This window comes from Pelecanus crispus, chromosome 1 (genome assembly GCF_030463565.1).
Source record: "Pelecanus crispus isolate bPelCri1 chromosome 1, bPelCri1.pri, whole genome shotgun sequence".
NCBI classification, from domain to species: domain Eukaryota; kingdom Metazoa; phylum Chordata; class Aves; order Pelecaniformes; family Pelecanidae; genus Pelecanus; species Pelecanus crispus.
In genome coordinates, this window is record NC_134643.1 from 104,773,074 (window position 1) to 104,790,996 (window position 17,923).

Here is a 17,923-nt window from a genome sequence, read left to right on the forward strand (position 1 = left end):
TCCCTGCTCTCTGTCTCTGAGACAGACTCATCAGTTGTGGCTTAAGGAAATTCATTTTCGTACAGTAACGAGGACAACTGTAGTCCTGAAACTCTTACCAGCAGGTGACTTCAGTAAAGTCAGTGTGGCTCTCACTCAAAGAGATTTAAAACTGTATGCAGTCTGATTTCAAATAATATTTCAGGTTGGAGTTATCACAGGAGTTACCAGGGTCAACAGATACTGGGCATCTGACTTGAGGTGACCTTCTTAAAAAGCAAACCCAGACAGCCTTGCTGTACGGTTTATATCATGTATGTCGAAACTTTCAAGGTTTCCCTTACTCACTTTAGTTTGCTGAGAGGTTTTTCTTCCCAGCCCATTGCTTCTACTTCCTCTCACATCATTCCCGCTTGTGAGGGAAAGGAAAATTCCTTAGCTTTTGGAAGAAAATGTTGAGAAGGAGCAAGTGCTGTTCACAGCTGGTTCCCATGGTGAAATTCGAGGTTCTGTGAAGACTTCCTGTGCTAGTCCTTTTATTTTCAACCTGACTGAAACCAAAGCCATGGTATTCACCTCAAAAAGCCAAACTTTCTTCCATCAGTACATGTAATCCAATTTTTCTGACATTAAAAAAAAAAAAAAAAAATGCCTTTTGAAGTAAAGGCTTCATTTTTTCTTTTATGTATCGGAATTAAAAAATGACTAGGAAAAGAATAATAATAGTAACTACATTGGCAACGTATTCTATTGGCACCCCCCTTTCCAAGCTTCAATTACAAGTATAATTGCTTTTTTTTTTTTTTTCCCCTCCTTTGGGCTGCAGTTTTGAATAATCTTAAATTAGTCTGACAAAGGCAGAAAGCGTGAGACAGCCTGAGGGGAAGACACGAGATTGGGATGCCCTCGCTAGGGCATACCGGGGCAGCAGGGGTCCGGCCAGCTCATCCCCCTGCTCCAACTGCTCACTCTGTACCACGATAGCAGAAGTGTGAAACGATGAAATCCCTCTCCCTCTGGAAAAAAAGAAGCCTGATCTCGTTTTACCAGGGTGTTTCCTGCATGCTCCTCTTTCTGCTTCCTTTTTTCTCTGGCCCCACACCACCACCACCACCTTTTCTTAAATGAGGTCTACGAGTTTCCACCTGAGGGATGAAAGAGACATTTATTAATGGAGCAGTTTGATTCCCTCCTTTCTCGTCCTCACCCCATAAAACCTGTCCACTTCTTACACAAGCTTGTTTACTTACATTAAATTCATGGCCATATTAAAATGTTGGTGGTAGGCGCTTTGAAAGTGTCCCAGATAAACAGCCTTACTGTAGTTCTGTCCTGTAAATGAATACTCATGTGTTATGATGCTATGAATAAATTATGCTTAATCAGCAGTGGAAATTGTGTCTTGTAGAAAGACCAACAATTTGAAAAAGGTTCAGGTTTAGGTTATTAGTCTTTTTCCAATCTTTACATTAAACTAGTATATGAAATTATTAAAAAAATGAAAAAATTATACTGTATCTAGTCATAAATACATCTTGGTCTTGTGTATGACTGCCCATAAATATAAAAATTTCCCTTCAAGCTGAGCAGACAGGGTTCAGCGAAACCATTTGAATTTAATGCCTGGCAGCGGGAGCTTCCACGGGAAGTTTTGGTGAAACTGCTGCGTAAATATCTGGACAGATGTAGTGCGATGTTTGTTTCTTAACGGTGTTTGTTTAGTTACTAGCGCTGGTAAGAGCGGGATTGGCATTGGTTCTTTTCTGCCTGGCTCGTTGTCTTAGGGCCAGGAATGGCTGTGCTGTGCCAGGAGACCGTAAAATCATTTGAGGCTCCTCTGTCAGCCGGAGGGAGACCGAAGAGGCTCGCTTAGGTACGGCACATGTGTCGCGGGGCAGTATTTGGGAGGGAATGTGATTTGAGTCTTAAAAGGCTGCAACAGTAACAACAAAAAAAAACCCCCAAAATCCCGTTTCCTGCTGCGTTTTCTCCTAGTGGAGGTGTTTAAGAGGGGCTGAGGTTTCCTTTATTTCCTCACGCTAAACAGAAATCCCCAAACACCCTTGCAGCCTCCGAGGAGATGGAAGCACCAGAACCGCCAGCCGGAGGAGGACCGGCTGTGCCAGCTCAGGCGGGTCGGCGTTAGGCTCTGTCACCTTCGCCACAAGGTCGCTTCTACCAATTCTGCTTTCACAGCTTGCCGGTCGGCCCCGCGCCTCGCAGGGCTCAAACTTGGGATTGTTTCCTCAGGGCTTGCAGGAGAGAACTTGGAGCAGGGGGTGCCTTTCCCAGCTGCTTTGCTGGTGTGGAAGTCGGAGGCAGCAGCTGCGGCCAGGCGCCTTGCTTTGCGAGGGCTGTGAAGTGCTGAAGAGCGGCTGAGATCGGCGCTGCCTTGCGAAACGCCTCATGCTTCTCACGCTATGTTCAACGCCGTGCGAGGAGGGTTTCCTTTATTAGGATGTTTCAGAATAGGACCTACAACTGTTACAGGGGGTTGTCTTCTCTTTACTCGCCAGTGCGTTTCACTCGGGTGTTTGGCACCAGCATTTGGTTGTGGACAATAACATGGAAGCTGAACATCCAGTCTAATGCTGCAGCTCTCCTCTCTCCCCCGTCACTTACAAAGACGCTGGGATTTTTGTTCTGACTTTTTTCCACCTCAGGGTACCCAACCAAACACTTTTCTGCTTGGGCAGTGCATGAATGAACACAAAAGAACACATGGTCTTGTATCTTGGATTTTATACTACGTTTATGAATCATTTCATCTCCATAAGCAAAACTGAAAAGCGTGTCCCTGTTTAGGCTTACACTAAGACTGGTGAACCCATTCTTTTGGCTTCAAATTAGCATTTAATTCAGTGACAGGTCCTGGGCAATTTTATCTTAACTGTCTGGGCTCCAGACACAAAAAGAAGTCGTGTTTTCCTTTGTATTGCTCTTTTTTTTTTTAACATTATATTTGTAATGAGAATGTATTGGGGTTTTCCTAGTGTGCTTGTGCGTTAGGCAGTGTTTGCTGTGGAACCAAAGTGTAGCAAAAGGTGAACGCATTTTAAGATATGCTCCCTTTTGTTACGTTGTGTGTTTGTGTATGGTTGTTGTAGGTATGAGTACAGACCTGCGGGTGGCCAGTGTCAGCCAGAATGCTTTTACTTGGTAAATTCCATTTGGAGAAGGATGCATGTCTTGGGTGGAAGCAGCGGCTGAACAGTAGAGTCTGCTGATTCTTAGCTGATTTTGGTCTCCTGTTTTTTTTTTTTTATTTTCAGATGGTGATACCATCTTGGTGGAAAGAAGTCAACAGTCTTCTTTCACTACATGGGTTTTTCATAAAAAGTTATCTGCTAAATTTTTCATTTCTGTAGCTTACTTCAAAGGCTGTTCTCTTCTGATACAAACATGGCCCTGAATCAGTCTAAAATGCAACAGGAGTCAAAACAGAGGGAGTGTGCCAGTGATAATGAAACACCACGACCCAGAATATTTCAGAAGCAGCTTTTGCAGGTTCAAGCACCATCCCTAGAGGGCTGGATTAATGTAAAAAACACCCTCCTCATACAGACTATGCGAGTTCCTGATAGTATCAGAAGCAGCTCATTGAGCCTGATGCATGGTCCTTCAGACATGGAATAGAACTTTCACTGTTCAGGTTATTTTCTTGGTTTTGGCTTGCTTAGTCCTGCTGAACTGAAGAGACATACGTTATAATTAGTGTGCCCTTGTAAGCAAACCTTGGCAGCAGAAAGAGGATAAAGTTAGCTTCTTATGCAGGATAGGGCCAGTGTTTTGGTAAATTAACCAGAAGAGAAGAAAAATAAGTTAAGTTCTCAAACTGCGACATAGAGAATGTTTCTTCTTGGTGGTGCAATACTCTGTTTTGTTTTCCAGGCAAAATTAAATGCAAATCCAAGTTGATGCATGAAGAGTTCCATTCTGCCAAGAGGTTTTATTTCCATCAGCTTTCTCATTATGAGAAAAATGTGTATTTTTAGACCATAAACATCTGCAAAATGTGATCTACATATGGATAGGTCCTAGGGCAGTAACAAAGTCACATGTTAAAATTGAGGAGATGTCCATGTAATTTAAAGCTATACTACTGTTATTTTGCAGCTTGTCGACCTGGATTCTACAAAGCCTCTGCCGGCAACGTGAAGTGTGCCAAATGCCCACCTCACAGCTCTACCTACGAAGATGCGTCTCTGAACTGCAGGTGTGAAAAGAATTACTTTCGCTCTGAGAAAGACCCTCCATCCATGGCTTGCACCAGTGAGTAGCATCATTGTGCTCGGGGCTGTCATTCTTGCTTCTCCATCTGTATCTCAGCAGCTTGCTTGCTTCCTCTCACGTCCCATTGCAGTCAGCCATCCACTGCCTCCCATGTCTTCTTACATGTTGGACGGGCTACCAAAAATTTATGGGCTGGGTTTATGTCTTTCTGTTTTCATTTTCTTTTTCTTGTTCTCTGTCAGACTCAAGAAGGAGAGCTAGGATTTTTAAATTGCTACCAACACTTTCACCCCTCAATCCTGAACTGCACCCTGAGGGTACTGTCTGTGTATAAGAAAACATGGTCCTTGATAGTCTAGGTCTGTAGTCCAGTGAAATATTCCAGGACTCTCTATAGGAAATAACTAGATGAGTTTGGTGCTTTATGTTTTTGACTTTTGTATTTTTGCACCCTTGTTACTCCCATCTTAGAGCACTACAGAAAAATCTCATCCCTCTGATCTCCTGTTTCCTTTTATAGGACCACCATCTGCTCCAAGAAACGTTATTTCTAACATCAATGAGACATCCGTTATCCTGGACTGGAGCTGGCCTCTTGACACTGGAGGTCGGAAAGATGTCACTTTCAACATCATTTGCAAAAAGTGTGGAGGAAGCATCAAGATGTGTGAGCCATGTAGTGACAACGTGCGATTCTTACCCCGTCAGACTGGACTCACCAACACCACAGTGACAGTAGTGGACCTTTTGGCACATACCAATTACACTTTTGAGATTGATGCAGTCAACGGGGTATCTGACTTGAGTACACTTTCCAGGCAATTTGCTGCTGTCAGCATCACAACTAATCAGGCTGGTGAGTCTCTTTCTGATTACCCTTTCTTTGTTCAAAACTACTGAGATGTACGTACCTTTGTTTCCTTTCTAGGGTAACTAACTGACTTCAATATGCTAGTAAAAGTAAAAGCAGAAACAAACCCAGTGTGTGTTGCTGTCAAAGGATCTGGCAGCATGACTGTTATGATTAACTCCCAGTTCCCAGTTAATAGTCTCTAATAGCAGACTCACATGATTCCTTAGCCAGAATGTGTTTTATTAATAAAAGCAGATTTTAATAAAACACTCATTTCAATAATCTCCAACATAAATTACTGTAGTAATCTTAGTGATTAATTTTGATTAAATAGAAGTGAAAAAATTCTTTGATGTTAGACACATAAAAAGCTAACATTAAAATAGAGAGGTTTAAAACACTGCTTTTTTTTTTTTTTTTTTTATCCTTTACAAGTTGTCTCACCAACTCTGAGTTATTGCCAACATGATGGGGGTGTGGAGCTGAATACTGAATTAGGTCCTGGTGTCATAGTTGATAGTGTACAAAGGGACTGCTCTGCTTCTGTGGAGGCTTATTAAAGTCATTGAGGCCCTGCATGAGCACAGCAGTATGCCCTGACTGTCGGATCAGAGCTTTTGTCACTGCTGCAATATTCTACCATTTGCTTCTCATTTGACAACGTTCCATTTAGCTGAAAGATGTGAAGAATCTCGACTCTCCTCTAGTGTTTGTTTAGGTACCATTTTTTGAGGAGCAATATTTGCCAGTGAAGAGAAAGACTAGATCCTGAAATTTCTGTAGTTCTGCTCCATGCGGTTCACCATCAGGAAGCTTTGTACTGAAAGCATGCGTGTGCGCAGTGAGTCTTCTCCCACCTCCTCCCATCCCACACCCCGTCCCCAAAATACCTACATTTCTGTCTTCCTCAAAGCACAAACCAAGTTAACATTGTTCTAAGTAGACATTGTCCTAGTGAGCTGTGTTATTGCAATGTTTTTCACCAAAGAGGATATATCTCTTCTCCTCAGATCACAGATCAGCTTTAGTGGGAGGCATAAAAATGTGAGAACAGACTGTTTCCTGACAGCAGTCGCTACGTTTCCAAATGCTCTGGAGGACTGTCTAACTATGCAGTAGGCAGACAGAGGTGAATCTACCCAACTGAAACATCTTCTTGTGATCTCTTTCTGAGCTAGTTATTGACTTCAGCTCTGAAACTTGCATTTTGTGTCTATTCCAAACAATTTGCTACTGTTATAGTTACATTTTTTGGATATTTGTGTCAGCGACTTGAGCAGCCTTTGTTTAGTTGTTCTCTTTTCTTCTGTTTTTTTTTTTTTTTAACGGAGATATTGCCTTTCAGCCTGTTCATCACTGTAGCAGTTAGAAATCACCTGGGAACACTCCATAGAATGAACTGTCTAGGATCAGTGAAAGGTATTTCTCTGCCAAGGCCTGCTGCTTTGCAGTGTGCTTCCCCAGGGCCCAGAGCTGGCTGTCTTTGCACTGCGATGCAAGGTGGATTTTGATTTTGTTTTGGAACGCACAGTCCCGTGACATGGCAGAGTCAATGCATTGCTGGCAATAGCAACTTTGTTTAATGCAACCCATAGGCTGCTTAAGCAATTTGTTTGTTTGTTTTCTACTTTGGTGCACAGCCCATTTTTGCTTTAAGTACATTTAGGTGGTGCGGGTTACTACAGGCTTAATTGTGCTATCTCTTGATCCTGCCAATCCGTTTGCTGTATTAGAATTCCCCTAGAAGTTCTGCAAGTTGCTAAAATTAGACCTTAAGTATGTATATAAGTAATCTTTTAAAGCATAATTACAAAAATGCAATTTCTCTTCCATTCCCTTCCTGGTTAGATCACAAAAGGGACATATCAGAAGCATATTTTTAGCTAATGTCATACTTAAACTCCTGGGCGGGGAGTGGGGGCAGAAAGTCCGAAGATCTAAGATGACATTATAATTAAGGGTTTAACTGAGGGAGCGCTTCAAAAAAGAATTAAATCACCATTGAGCTGGATCTGGAAGAGACCAAAAGACTCCAAAAGCCAGTCATGACTCTAGGGCTATTATTTGTGCTGTCTGACTTTAGGTACAGTCCTTCAAGGACAGAGGTATCCACCGGTTGGATAAAGCTTTGGACCGAGCTCTGCAGGACTCAGGGAAGTAGGAGAGGCGTACTGCTTTGGGAGGTTGTTCTGTGGATGGGGTATCGCATGGGGTGATACGGTTCAGTGTGACCGGACGGATCCTGGGGACAAAACCCCTGACAGGCCTGCAGAAGGAATGATGTCAGTCAGTAGCCTGCGAGTTTTGGAGAGAGGGTTGAGGTACAGAAGGTACCTACAACCCGGATCTCCTCAGTCTCTCCTGAATCCAGGCTCTTTCGCTTCTGCCAAGCTTGATTTGAGAGGCCTGTACGCTTGCAGTGGGTATGATGAAGTTGCAGTTTTAATCTGGATTTTCAGTATCCATGTGCTTTTTTCAAGCACTGTCAGGACCCATCCCAGCTGAATGAAAGCTGTTCTGCAGAATGTTCCTCACCCACCCAAAACACTGGTTTTCAAGTATGTGAGTTTCCAAGAGCCTGAGGCAGAACTGCAGAAGGTTTTATATTTTCTAATGACAAAAACGTGATTTTTGTGGCAGTTCTCTTGACGGTAAAAGTCAGACATTGTACATCTTTACTTCGGATGAGCTCAGTTTAAGACAGGTATCAGTTGCCATTACATTTGCTGGGTCTCTGAGCTCCAAAGGCCTGTTGAAAATTGAACAAACATTTCTTTCCATGTTTCTCACCATACACATGGGCATTTCTGCCTATGAATCCATCACCAGCCTAACAGATCAGAACGTGCATAGTACTAATTTTCTGTAATGCAGCAATTGGGACATCTGCCAGAGTGTGTTAAAATAAATTCAGCTGATATGTTAACAGTCAGTCAGTTTGCACAGCAGCTCCATTTTTGTATATAAACAGATCACATACACACATGCATACACATATTTGTATTTCACATATACAGGTATATATACACACACACAAAAAGGGTCACCTTAAATGCTGCTGAAAAATTCACTGATACCTTTACAGTGACTCTGAGTTCTAGAGTCTGTAACTAACAATCTCAATAAGATTTTCCTGGAGAAGGGTCTAGAGAACAGGCCTTATGAGGAGCAGCTGAGGGAACTGGGATTGTTTAGCTTAGAGAAGAGGAGGCTGAGGGGAGCCCTTATCGCTCTCTACAGCTACCTGAAAGGAGGTTGTAGTGAGGTGGGTGTTGGGCTCTTCTCCCAAGTAGCTAGCAATGGGACGAGAGGAAATGGGCTCAAGCTGCACCAGGGGAGGTTTAGGTTGGAAAATAGGAAAAATTTCTTTATGGAAAGGGTGGTCAAGCATTGGAACAGGCTGCCCAGAGAGGTGGTGGAGTCACCATCCCTGGAAGTGTTCAAAGAACGGGTAGATGTGGCACTTGGGGACATGGTTTAGTCTAGTCTACCCTTGATTGGTTTAGTGTGGACTTGGTAGTGTAGGTTAATGGTTGGACTGGATGATCTTAAAGGTCTTTTCCAACCTAAACAATTCTATGATTCTATGAAAGGCGTGCTTCATTGTCACTTGTGAAGTTTAACACAGCCAGACTGTTATTCTGCTGGTGCTGTGAATGCAAGAAGGATAATACATCTTACAGTACAAAACTGTTCTCAAGCCAAGATCCAGTCCCCTGAATTGAGGGACATTCAGAATCTTTTCAGAAAATGGATTGGGTTTTTTCTTCCAACTGTGTGGCTTGAGTTTTGCAGCGCTTTTATTGCGCTTTGTTTTCTTTCCCTTCCAGCGAAGGTTAATGAAGGTTAATGTCTGGAAAAAAAAGAAAGGTCTCTTGCAAAATATGGCTAGACAGGTATGATGCTGCAATATTTCTAATTCCTGTAAGTGTTTCTGTCTTTGGCGTGGAAGTAAAAGAAAGGGCACACGTTTCTAATTAATTTAGTTTGTTGATCATCCTCTTTGATTGCACTGTAATACATGCCTTCAGTTGCCACCTGATACAGCTTCCTCTGAATTATATTGAAGCATTCTGCTGCTGCCCTAAGAAAGCTCTCACCTCATGTCAATATGTTGCACCACGCAGATCTTATCTCCTAATAACAGCAAATCAGCCCTGTTTAGAAAGGGTCACTGGCTGCTATGGCAGAGGATACAGAATTCAGTACCCTTGGAGGTGGCGTGCTAATTGTGAATGTGCCACGCAGAGAGGCTGACGGCCGTGCCACGCTGCCTGGCTTGTTGCTACTGTGATCAGGGGTCTGGGCACAGATATTCTAGGTTTGCTGGGTTTTCTGAGCACAGTTTATGGGCTTTTTTTTAAATGCATTTATCTATAAAGACCAGGAAGTTGTCCATTCCTTGGAGCTTTACAAGTAACCCAAAGAGAAAAGACATCCAGTCCAGGTCAGGGTGGTTCTGCATCTACTGCCTTTGGTCTGTAGCAAGCAGAAAATTCACACTGGAGCCCAAGGAGATTCCAAATGGAAATAGGATGTGGAATTCACTGAAGAAAGACTAAGATTTGGTCGGGGCAACACAGTCACGCTGCTGGGTATTCAGTTTACAAAAATGAGGGAGGAGGTTTTCCAGTGTGAAACACGGCCATTGGGTCAGGGACATATGAGTTGTATATGTTTTGCAGGTGCTGTGTGAAAAAGTAACAGTTTTTCTGCCCTATCACTGCGTTTACGGTATCACACACTGTCATACAGGTTGTAGGTATAACTCAGGAATGCTGAGCAAAAAGATTAATATTTTAACCAAGGACCTAATTGACTTAACAGCACTTTAAATAGACATATTCTCTGCAGTGATCTTTGCAATGTAGAGGAGGCAAGGAGAACTTTCAGAACTTGCAGAAATCTGTGCCATTAGCAGATACTGATCTATCAGGTGGGTCTTAGGAAGCCTTGGCCATCCCACTGGTATCCCAGCACACACAGTGCTGTCCCCATCCTTTCCTCCCAGCAGACCTGGTGAGAAGGTTCACCACACAAGAATTCTTTCTGTTTGATCTAATATCTGCTTGCTTAGTTTTGTTTAGCTTTGTATTCCTTAGTTCTAGCAACTGTAAACTCATGCAAACAATATGATAGTGGCATGTCTAATAAATAATAAATAAGTCTTTGCTGTATTTATCATGTAAAACAAAACAAATACCGAAAGCATCCTCAACTTGTTGAAACTTGGGGAAGTCCCAAAGTGAGCAATAACAAACAAAACTTGCTATATTCCTGAAGGGGGCTGCACTTCCTATCTAACAAATAAATGTGGTATCTGTGTAAGTACAATCTGTATAAGTCTATTGGATATAAGCCTATACCTAATGATAAAAATTTATTTAACTGCTTAAGAGCTAAGTCAGAAACTACTAGCATTCACTGGTCATTACCTTTAAAGGCTCTAGTTTTGCCTAGAGATGGTGTTAGAATTAGTTTGTAAGTAATTCTTATTCTAGGTCTGTGTCCCAAAGTGGAATAAGATGATGTGTAAAATTGATACAGAACATTTCCTCAACAGTCATGTTTTTGGCACTGTGAAGAAGCTTGGAGTCTTTGTATTTTCCTAACTTTCCGGAATGTAATTCTGGTGAGCTTCCTCCAGCATGCTATTTTCAATGTCAGTCTTTAGCATTTCCGTAGCTGAGTACATCCTGCACCCGGGGAGGACCAACCCCATGTGCATGCTGGAGACTGACTGGCTGGAAAGTAGTTTTGCAGAAAAGGACCTGGAGGTCCTGGTGGAGCATCTGGGGCTGCAGCAGGAAGAGCACTACCAGCAGGTCAAGGGAGGTGATGCTTCCCCTCTACTCAGCACTGGTGAGGCCACATGTGGTGTGTCCAGCTTTGCCCCCGCCCAGTGCAAGAGAGACATGGGTATACTGAGGTAAGACCAGTGACAGGTCACTCAGATGATTAAGGGAGAGGAACAACTGTTATATGAGAGGCTGAGAGAGGTGGGACTGCCCAGCCTGGAGTAGAGGAGGCTCAGGTGGATCTTATCAATGTATATAAAGGCCTGATGGGAGGGTCTAAAGAAGACTAAAGACACTAAAGAGTGAAGCTCTCCTCAGTGGTGCTTAGTGACAGGACAAGAGGCAATGGTCACAAACTGAAATACAAGAAATTCTGTTTAAACGTAGGGAAAAAACTTTTTTCCTCTAAGCGTGATTGAGCGCTGGAACTGGTAGCCCAAAGAGATTGTGGCATCTCCCTTTGTGGAGGTATTCACAACCTGACTAATGAAGATCCTGAGCAACCTGCTCTGGCTGACCCTGCTGGAAGCAGGAGGTCGGACTGGGTGATCTGCAGATGCCCCTTTCCACCTCAGTCCATGTGTGATGATTGTGTGCAAAGAGGATAGCGGCAACTAGAAGGAGACCAGGTAAGTTCTCTCTCAGTAATTACTGTCCTCTTTTAACTCTGGCCTTTTCATCCATGTAGCAAGGCCTTCTCAATTAAATTTGGGGGAGTAAACTCCCCGTACACTTACTCAGGTTGGAGAGAGAGTAAGGCTATGGGTGCAGAGGAGCTGTAAACCTCAATATCCCTGCATCAAAGAAATTCAGGAGTATTGTTGAATCTTTTTTTTCTTTTTATTTAGCAGTGATAACATCAAAACTCTTACCATTTGTCACAGCACATAAAGTTTATGCATACATGAATATGGAAAACTGCAGTAGGATTGGCTTATTTTACAGAATACCTCCATAAGACTAGATGGCTTTAAAGGGAGAGATTTGATTTAGTTAAATTGCCTGTGGGTTACCACCTTCTTCCTAAGCTTTTTCATCAGAGAGCCTGCAGGATCCAGTCTTATTAATCTGTGTATTGTACCGCATTATTGTATGCTGTAGTCCTACAGCAAACAGCGATGGTACTCCCCCTTGGAGTCAGCAATGAGTAAACTGAGACCTACTTTCCACTAACTAGTTTTCCCCATGTGAATATTAGGATGCCTGATTACAGGGGGAAGCAGCTTTAAATTGCATGTGAACATTTCAGTTAAACTACTGCAAACCTCTGCATTGTCACACTTGTGTTACTCTAAGAATTAGCTTTTCCCTACTTGTTGATGTTAAATTAATTGGGACACTTTAAAGGAAGAGTGCCCATTTTGGGATTTGAACTGATCTGAACAAATTAGTTTATAAACAAGTTTACATTACACTAGTACAGTTTTACTATGGAGACAGATAATTTATGTTTGAAGATGTCTTTGGGCTTCCTAGTTAAGAACTGTGTAAGCTCTAGAATATTAACTGCTGCCCCAAGAGAGCTTGTCTACAGTTTTGTCTTTAATTTCTATGTACCGTATTCAAATGGGTCTGGATCACCATGTAGGGTAGCAAATCCAGTTGTCCAGGTTAGACCAGAGGGTCCACAGGGGCAGAGCAAAGAGAATGAGCAAAATCAAAACCCTGTTACAGGGTAGATGGGAACAAGGGGGTTAAGTCCTGACCCTCTTCTTGCGACAGCATTTTCCCAGATAGAGCAGCTACTCCATGTCAGACTAAATATTTTCTCTCCAAACCCCAACTTTGTATGTGTTTCTTCCTGAGCTCTTACCCCTTCTATTATTTCCAATATGATTCAATGTTCAGGGTTCCAGCAAAATAATTATTAGCAACAAAGTTCAGTGAAAATAATTAATTCTTCTGTATTTTCCAAATATACCCATGCTGATGCCCATGGGTATATTTTTTTTTATACCTCAGGTCTTTACTGCATGCCTGCTTGCTAATAAAATGGACTGTTTTCTTTTAATCACTAAAAGCACAGTGTAACAGCTTTAATGTAGTTTTATGTTTGATCAGTTCTTAAGGACTTAAGGCCTTGTAAACCGAGTTCTCAACAGTGCAGCTGCAAATGGTGGTAGCAACTGAGTTCAGCTACAATAAGCCAGTGTCAGTACTAAATCGATTCCAAAGAGTTTTTTGCTGTCACATATCCTGGCATCAGGAGAGGAGCAAAGGGGACATGTTGTAACAAGAGACTCCCTCAAACTCTGCCCTCAGTTCAACCCAGCTCTTCCACACAATCCATATAGGATTCAGATAGCTGCAAACACACACACGCACATCCCCCCCGCCCCAAAAGAAAAAAAAAAAAAAACCCAGTATAAATGGGAAGTTCCACTTACCTGCTTTAGAAAGAAATGCAAAAGAAACACAGGAGGCTTTTTGTGGGCTAAATTCTACCTAGAGATGACAGTCTTTTCCTAGTAACTATAGAAAGTGATTATGCTCCTCGATTAAGTGCCTAAAGCTGAGTTTTGGTCCCCCCACAATTCAGTTGTGCACTTACAAAATGTTGATTCCTTTCTCTGTATGGCTCTTTTCATATGGGAAGCTTAAAGAGAATAACCACCCCTGGATCCAAATGGAGGCATCTACGCACAGCTGTAGTATAACGAATAACAAAACCCCAGATATACCATATATCATCTCAGGCTTCCCTAGAAGAGCAGTAGTCTGATTATCAGGAGTCTCCTCCTTTTGTTTTTTGTATTTCTGAAACCCACAAAGCAGAACAATTCATGTAGCCTGTTTAATTGTCATGCTTAATCACTTCACCTATGCATGAAAAGGTGTAAGAAAACAGATGACTGCAATCGCAGCTGTGCACTTCTGCGTGGCAGTATCAGATCTGGAAGTTGACTCAGGAATCCATTTTTCTCTCTCATTTTTTTCTGGATTAATGAATAACTGTGTGGTAGAAACACATCAACCAGATATTTTCTTCAGGTTTCAACACACAGCCCAGTCTGTTCCATGTATTGAATCAAATGTATTTTTACTCCTCTTTCTGTGTCTTAAATATATTAGCTGTCAAATCTAGCAGTTTTGAAACACAGAAGGGATAAGTTCATTTAAGAAGAAGGTAACCGGTAAGGCACTGCAGAGTTTTTGCAAGGGGCCAGGATGAAAATTCTTCAAAAAAACTTGAGAATAAAACTGACCACTAGGTACAGAAATTAGGATCATTGGGAGGAGAGTCTTAAAGGGTAGACGTAGATGGTTTGTAATGTCTTGATCTACATGTGTCATTTGCAGATTGAAAATTTCAAGCCATCCTTTAGTTTCAGCTTGAGGGGATAAACATTTAAAGCAGAGAAAGAATCAGTAGATTTTTCAGTGCTGTTGTAAGCAAAGACTTACTTGGCTCCCAGGAAAAGTTGTTAAAACCTCCTCAGAACTAGAATTTTATTTGCCTGAAATCTGTGGCTTCAAGGGAATAAATTCAGCACCAAGTTGAGCACCAAGCTTTATTTCAATATATGGCTTTGATTACTTGCAGAAACTGTGATGCTATTTATATGTTCAGCCTTTATTCTGTTAAGCTAGACTGCACTGTCTTCAGGAACTTGCAAATGATGTGTGATGCTCCCTGTTTAAATAAAATCCATATTTAGAAAGGGTTGTGTGCACTTTACAATCTATATCCCAAGACAGGTCCCTTAAGTAGATCTGTCTTCTAAGAGAGACAATTTGAGAAAGCCACAGATGTTTGGTGCATGATATATTTCTTTCTTTCCCTATGGTCCTTATAAAAAGGACAAGAAGATAGACTTATTAAAAGTGAGCTAATGACATGATGTAGGGAGCCTCTGGTTCACCGACTGTTATTACAGCTGTGCCCCATTACGTACCGAATACCTAGGACATGCTTGGTTTTTTTGAATGACATTTCTCTTTTGAGTTTCAAACATTCCTGGCATAAATAAAGATTTTATGCTTTTCAAATGTGTTTTACAGTTCAGCCCAGAGGCTATTCAAGGATCATTTTAACTCAATAAAACTCCTCCTTTAGGGATATAAACGGGAAGTGTTTTAACACTGTCACTCCATGCATAGCCTGCTATTAGCTAGAGATGTTCTTCCTGCAAAGCCTTTGATCCCTTTTCCCCTGAACGTCAAGGAAGCTCTGCCGGGGCTTCAAAGTCTGTGACGTACATTGCTCTCTCCTGTGCGCACACAGTCCTCATGTGAACACTCGTGACCTTAGAGAAAGTTTGCAGGTGAAGTTTGTGGCTCAGGTAATGTTTTTCACTTACAGTGCTTTTAGCTACCTTTTCCAGAGGTCATGGTGAAATTGTATTCAGCAATCAGTGGATAATGGTTTTCTCTACTTGCTTCTGTTACAGTCTTTAACATGCGACTATGTGTGGATTCTCATTTAAGATCTTGTTTTGGTAAAATAGTGAAAAAAAAGAAATGTAGGTAAACAGCATGCTTAGCATTCAGTTAAATAATACTCCTTCGACTTCTGGCTTGGTCTCCCTTATCTGTGCTAGCATTCTCGGTAATCATTGAGGGAAATGGGCTGTGTTCCTCGTCATTGTAAACAAAACTATCAACTTCCCTTGCTTCTTGAAGCTATTTCATCTAGACAATTTGCAGGCTGGGGACAGCTGGGAAAAAAATGTTACTTGTTTCTTGGGCTTGGGGACTATTCCTGTCAATGGGAATTATTAATGCTATAATTATTTTTAAAAAGCATTTTAATATAAAACCAAATTGTAGTTTCAAGGTTATGCATCCCTGCATGTTAGAGTCTTCACATACATGCACTTTGGTTTTTCCTCACACCAACTATGTAAGCTGATTTGAGCCTGAGGATGTGTCATCCTGCTCATCAAGACAGCTACCCTCTGAAGCCAGCAGACCTTGTTCTGAAAATTAAAGACTTTCCTGCCGCTCACTAGTGCCAACTTCCTAGGGTTGCAAAGTGAACATCCTCAGAATTTGTAAGCTTGACATCAGAAATCCCTCAAGGAAGTTAGATTTCTTTGTTTCTTTTTACTTTTCTTTCAGTGTTTAATTCTACAGCAGCATATGTATGAAAGAGCTTTCTTTCCAGCATTCCTTCTAGTAAACCATGCTTCTATATATAAAGAAAATGTTTAAAACCAAACAAAAATAAAGGTTACATCATCCCAAAATCCAAAAGAAAGTGAAAGGAGGTGTGGTCATCTTTCAAGTCTTTTCCATCAGAGATTCTCCTGTCCTGGTTAACCTTTACAAAAGCAATTAGTCCAAAGCTGTCTGTGAAACTACCAAAGAATGACAGGGCAAGAAGTTTGAGAAATATTGTTTCCATTCATAGTGGGTTTTGACCAGGTTGAAAAGACTCTGATGGAACTTACTGACAGACCGGTTCAGGAGCTCTTTGTGATCACTTAAAAGGAGAGAAATACTTGATATCATAAATTACTTATCTGAGTGCAATTGTCTTCTCCAGTTTTGGATACTGGCATTTCTAGAGATGGTTCTTAAGCATACTTCTTAAATTGTGAACGGGATTTCTCTGGTTGAGGAAATAACTAAACTTTAACAGAAAGGGAAAGCCTACTCAGCACCTGACCGCTGATGTTATGGGCACGGTGAATAAATTCTTCTTTCTGAAAACTTCACACCAGGAAGCCTGAGGCTCTAACATCCCATAAAGTAATGTAACAATGGGGTAGAGAAGGCAAAGCAAAACTGTTTATTTTAAACTGATATGGTCTTAAACACATTCGGTGAAAAATATGAAGTATTGCAAAGCTTCCATCATCACCATCTCAAACAGAGAACAGAAAGAATAACATTTGTGTTATGAGTACCTTTGGGCTGAATCCTTATGAAAGCATATATGGCATTTGTCTCCTCTCTGAAATAGCAGCTGTGAATGCCATGGCACCATAATTTTCAGTTTCTGAAGCGAGTGCCTTGTGCAGCCTGATACTTCCCAAATGGACATGGCATTTCCATGATTTACTACACACATGTTAAACATATGAGCAAGTCTAACATTTTGTTTGCGCTGTGGAAGCCATTTGCTATCTCTTTTAATAAAAAGAGGGAGAAATGAGAACATGAATGTGCAACACTTAATGAAGTTTGCTTTTAATTTAGAATTTATTTGTTAGAGTGAGAAATGATCGCTGATAATCACTTGTCCAGAGACAGCTGCTGCCCAGAACAGTTGCCTTTCTCCGCACTTGAGAGCGAAATCAAGCAGCTGCCTTTTAGTGTGATTCCTGCTGAAGCCGCTTGTTTTCCACTTTCCAGTTCCCTGCTGCCTTTCCTTCACAGCACCTGTGCAATGCCTGCAGCCACTCTGGAGTCTATAACCACAGACTGGAGTCCACCAGCTTCCAGATACATTTGGGTACTTCTGCCAGAAAGCAGGCAGTCATCCATTAAAATAGCCATGAACGAATCAGTCTTTAAAATTTGTCCTGTTTCTGGGAGAAACGTACACAGCTTTGTTTCATCCAAAGTTAGTCTGCTTCTATTTGTCCGTAAAGTTTTGTCCTATTTCTTTCCTTCCGCATTTTGATATGTGCAAATACCCACACCTGGATAGCCCTCTGCCAGAAACTGGGAACCTTTTCACCCACTTCCTTATGGTTGCATCCTAGTAGGATCCAGCCTGAATCCAATGTGAGGGTCCTGCCCGTGTGCTGACATGGGTCTCTTGCTGCTGGGACGGCTGGACTCCCCGATGCCTGGTCCCTGGCGACAGGGAAGGTATGTTGTGTTCTGGCTGACAGTCGCCTAATGATGTTACAGAGTCAGGTGACGTTTTACAGCCCAAGTCGTAAAAATATATCGAGCCTGCTTCAGCTCAACGAAAAGGTGCAGGAACGCAAACACGAGGACTGTGCCAGTTTAACTGCGTGTCCTGGAGATTAAAGGGCAAAGGACTGTGTCTGCACACGCGTTGAAGAGGTGGCTAATTGTACCTGGAAGAGGAGCATGTAGGGTTTAGCAGGTTTCCAAAGTGTTGTTAAAGTGTAACTGTTTCCTCCTCCTCCTGCCTCCTGGG

At 41.9% G+C, this 17,923-nt stretch overlaps 1 protein-coding gene across 1 annotated transcript in view; it reads left to right on the top strand.

The window, feature by feature from the left end:
• Positions 1-17,923, top strand: part of EPHA3 (EPH receptor A3) — a 212,877-nt gene that overhangs the window by 132,048 nt on the left and 62,906 nt on the right. The window contains exons 3-4 of the mRNA XM_075714456.1: positions 4,096-4,251; positions 4,733-5,068. Of these exons, the coding sequence (XP_075570571.1) occupies positions 4,096-4,251; positions 4,733-5,068 (492 nt within the window). The remainder of the gene's footprint in view (positions 1-4,095; positions 4,252-4,732; positions 5,069-17,923) is intronic.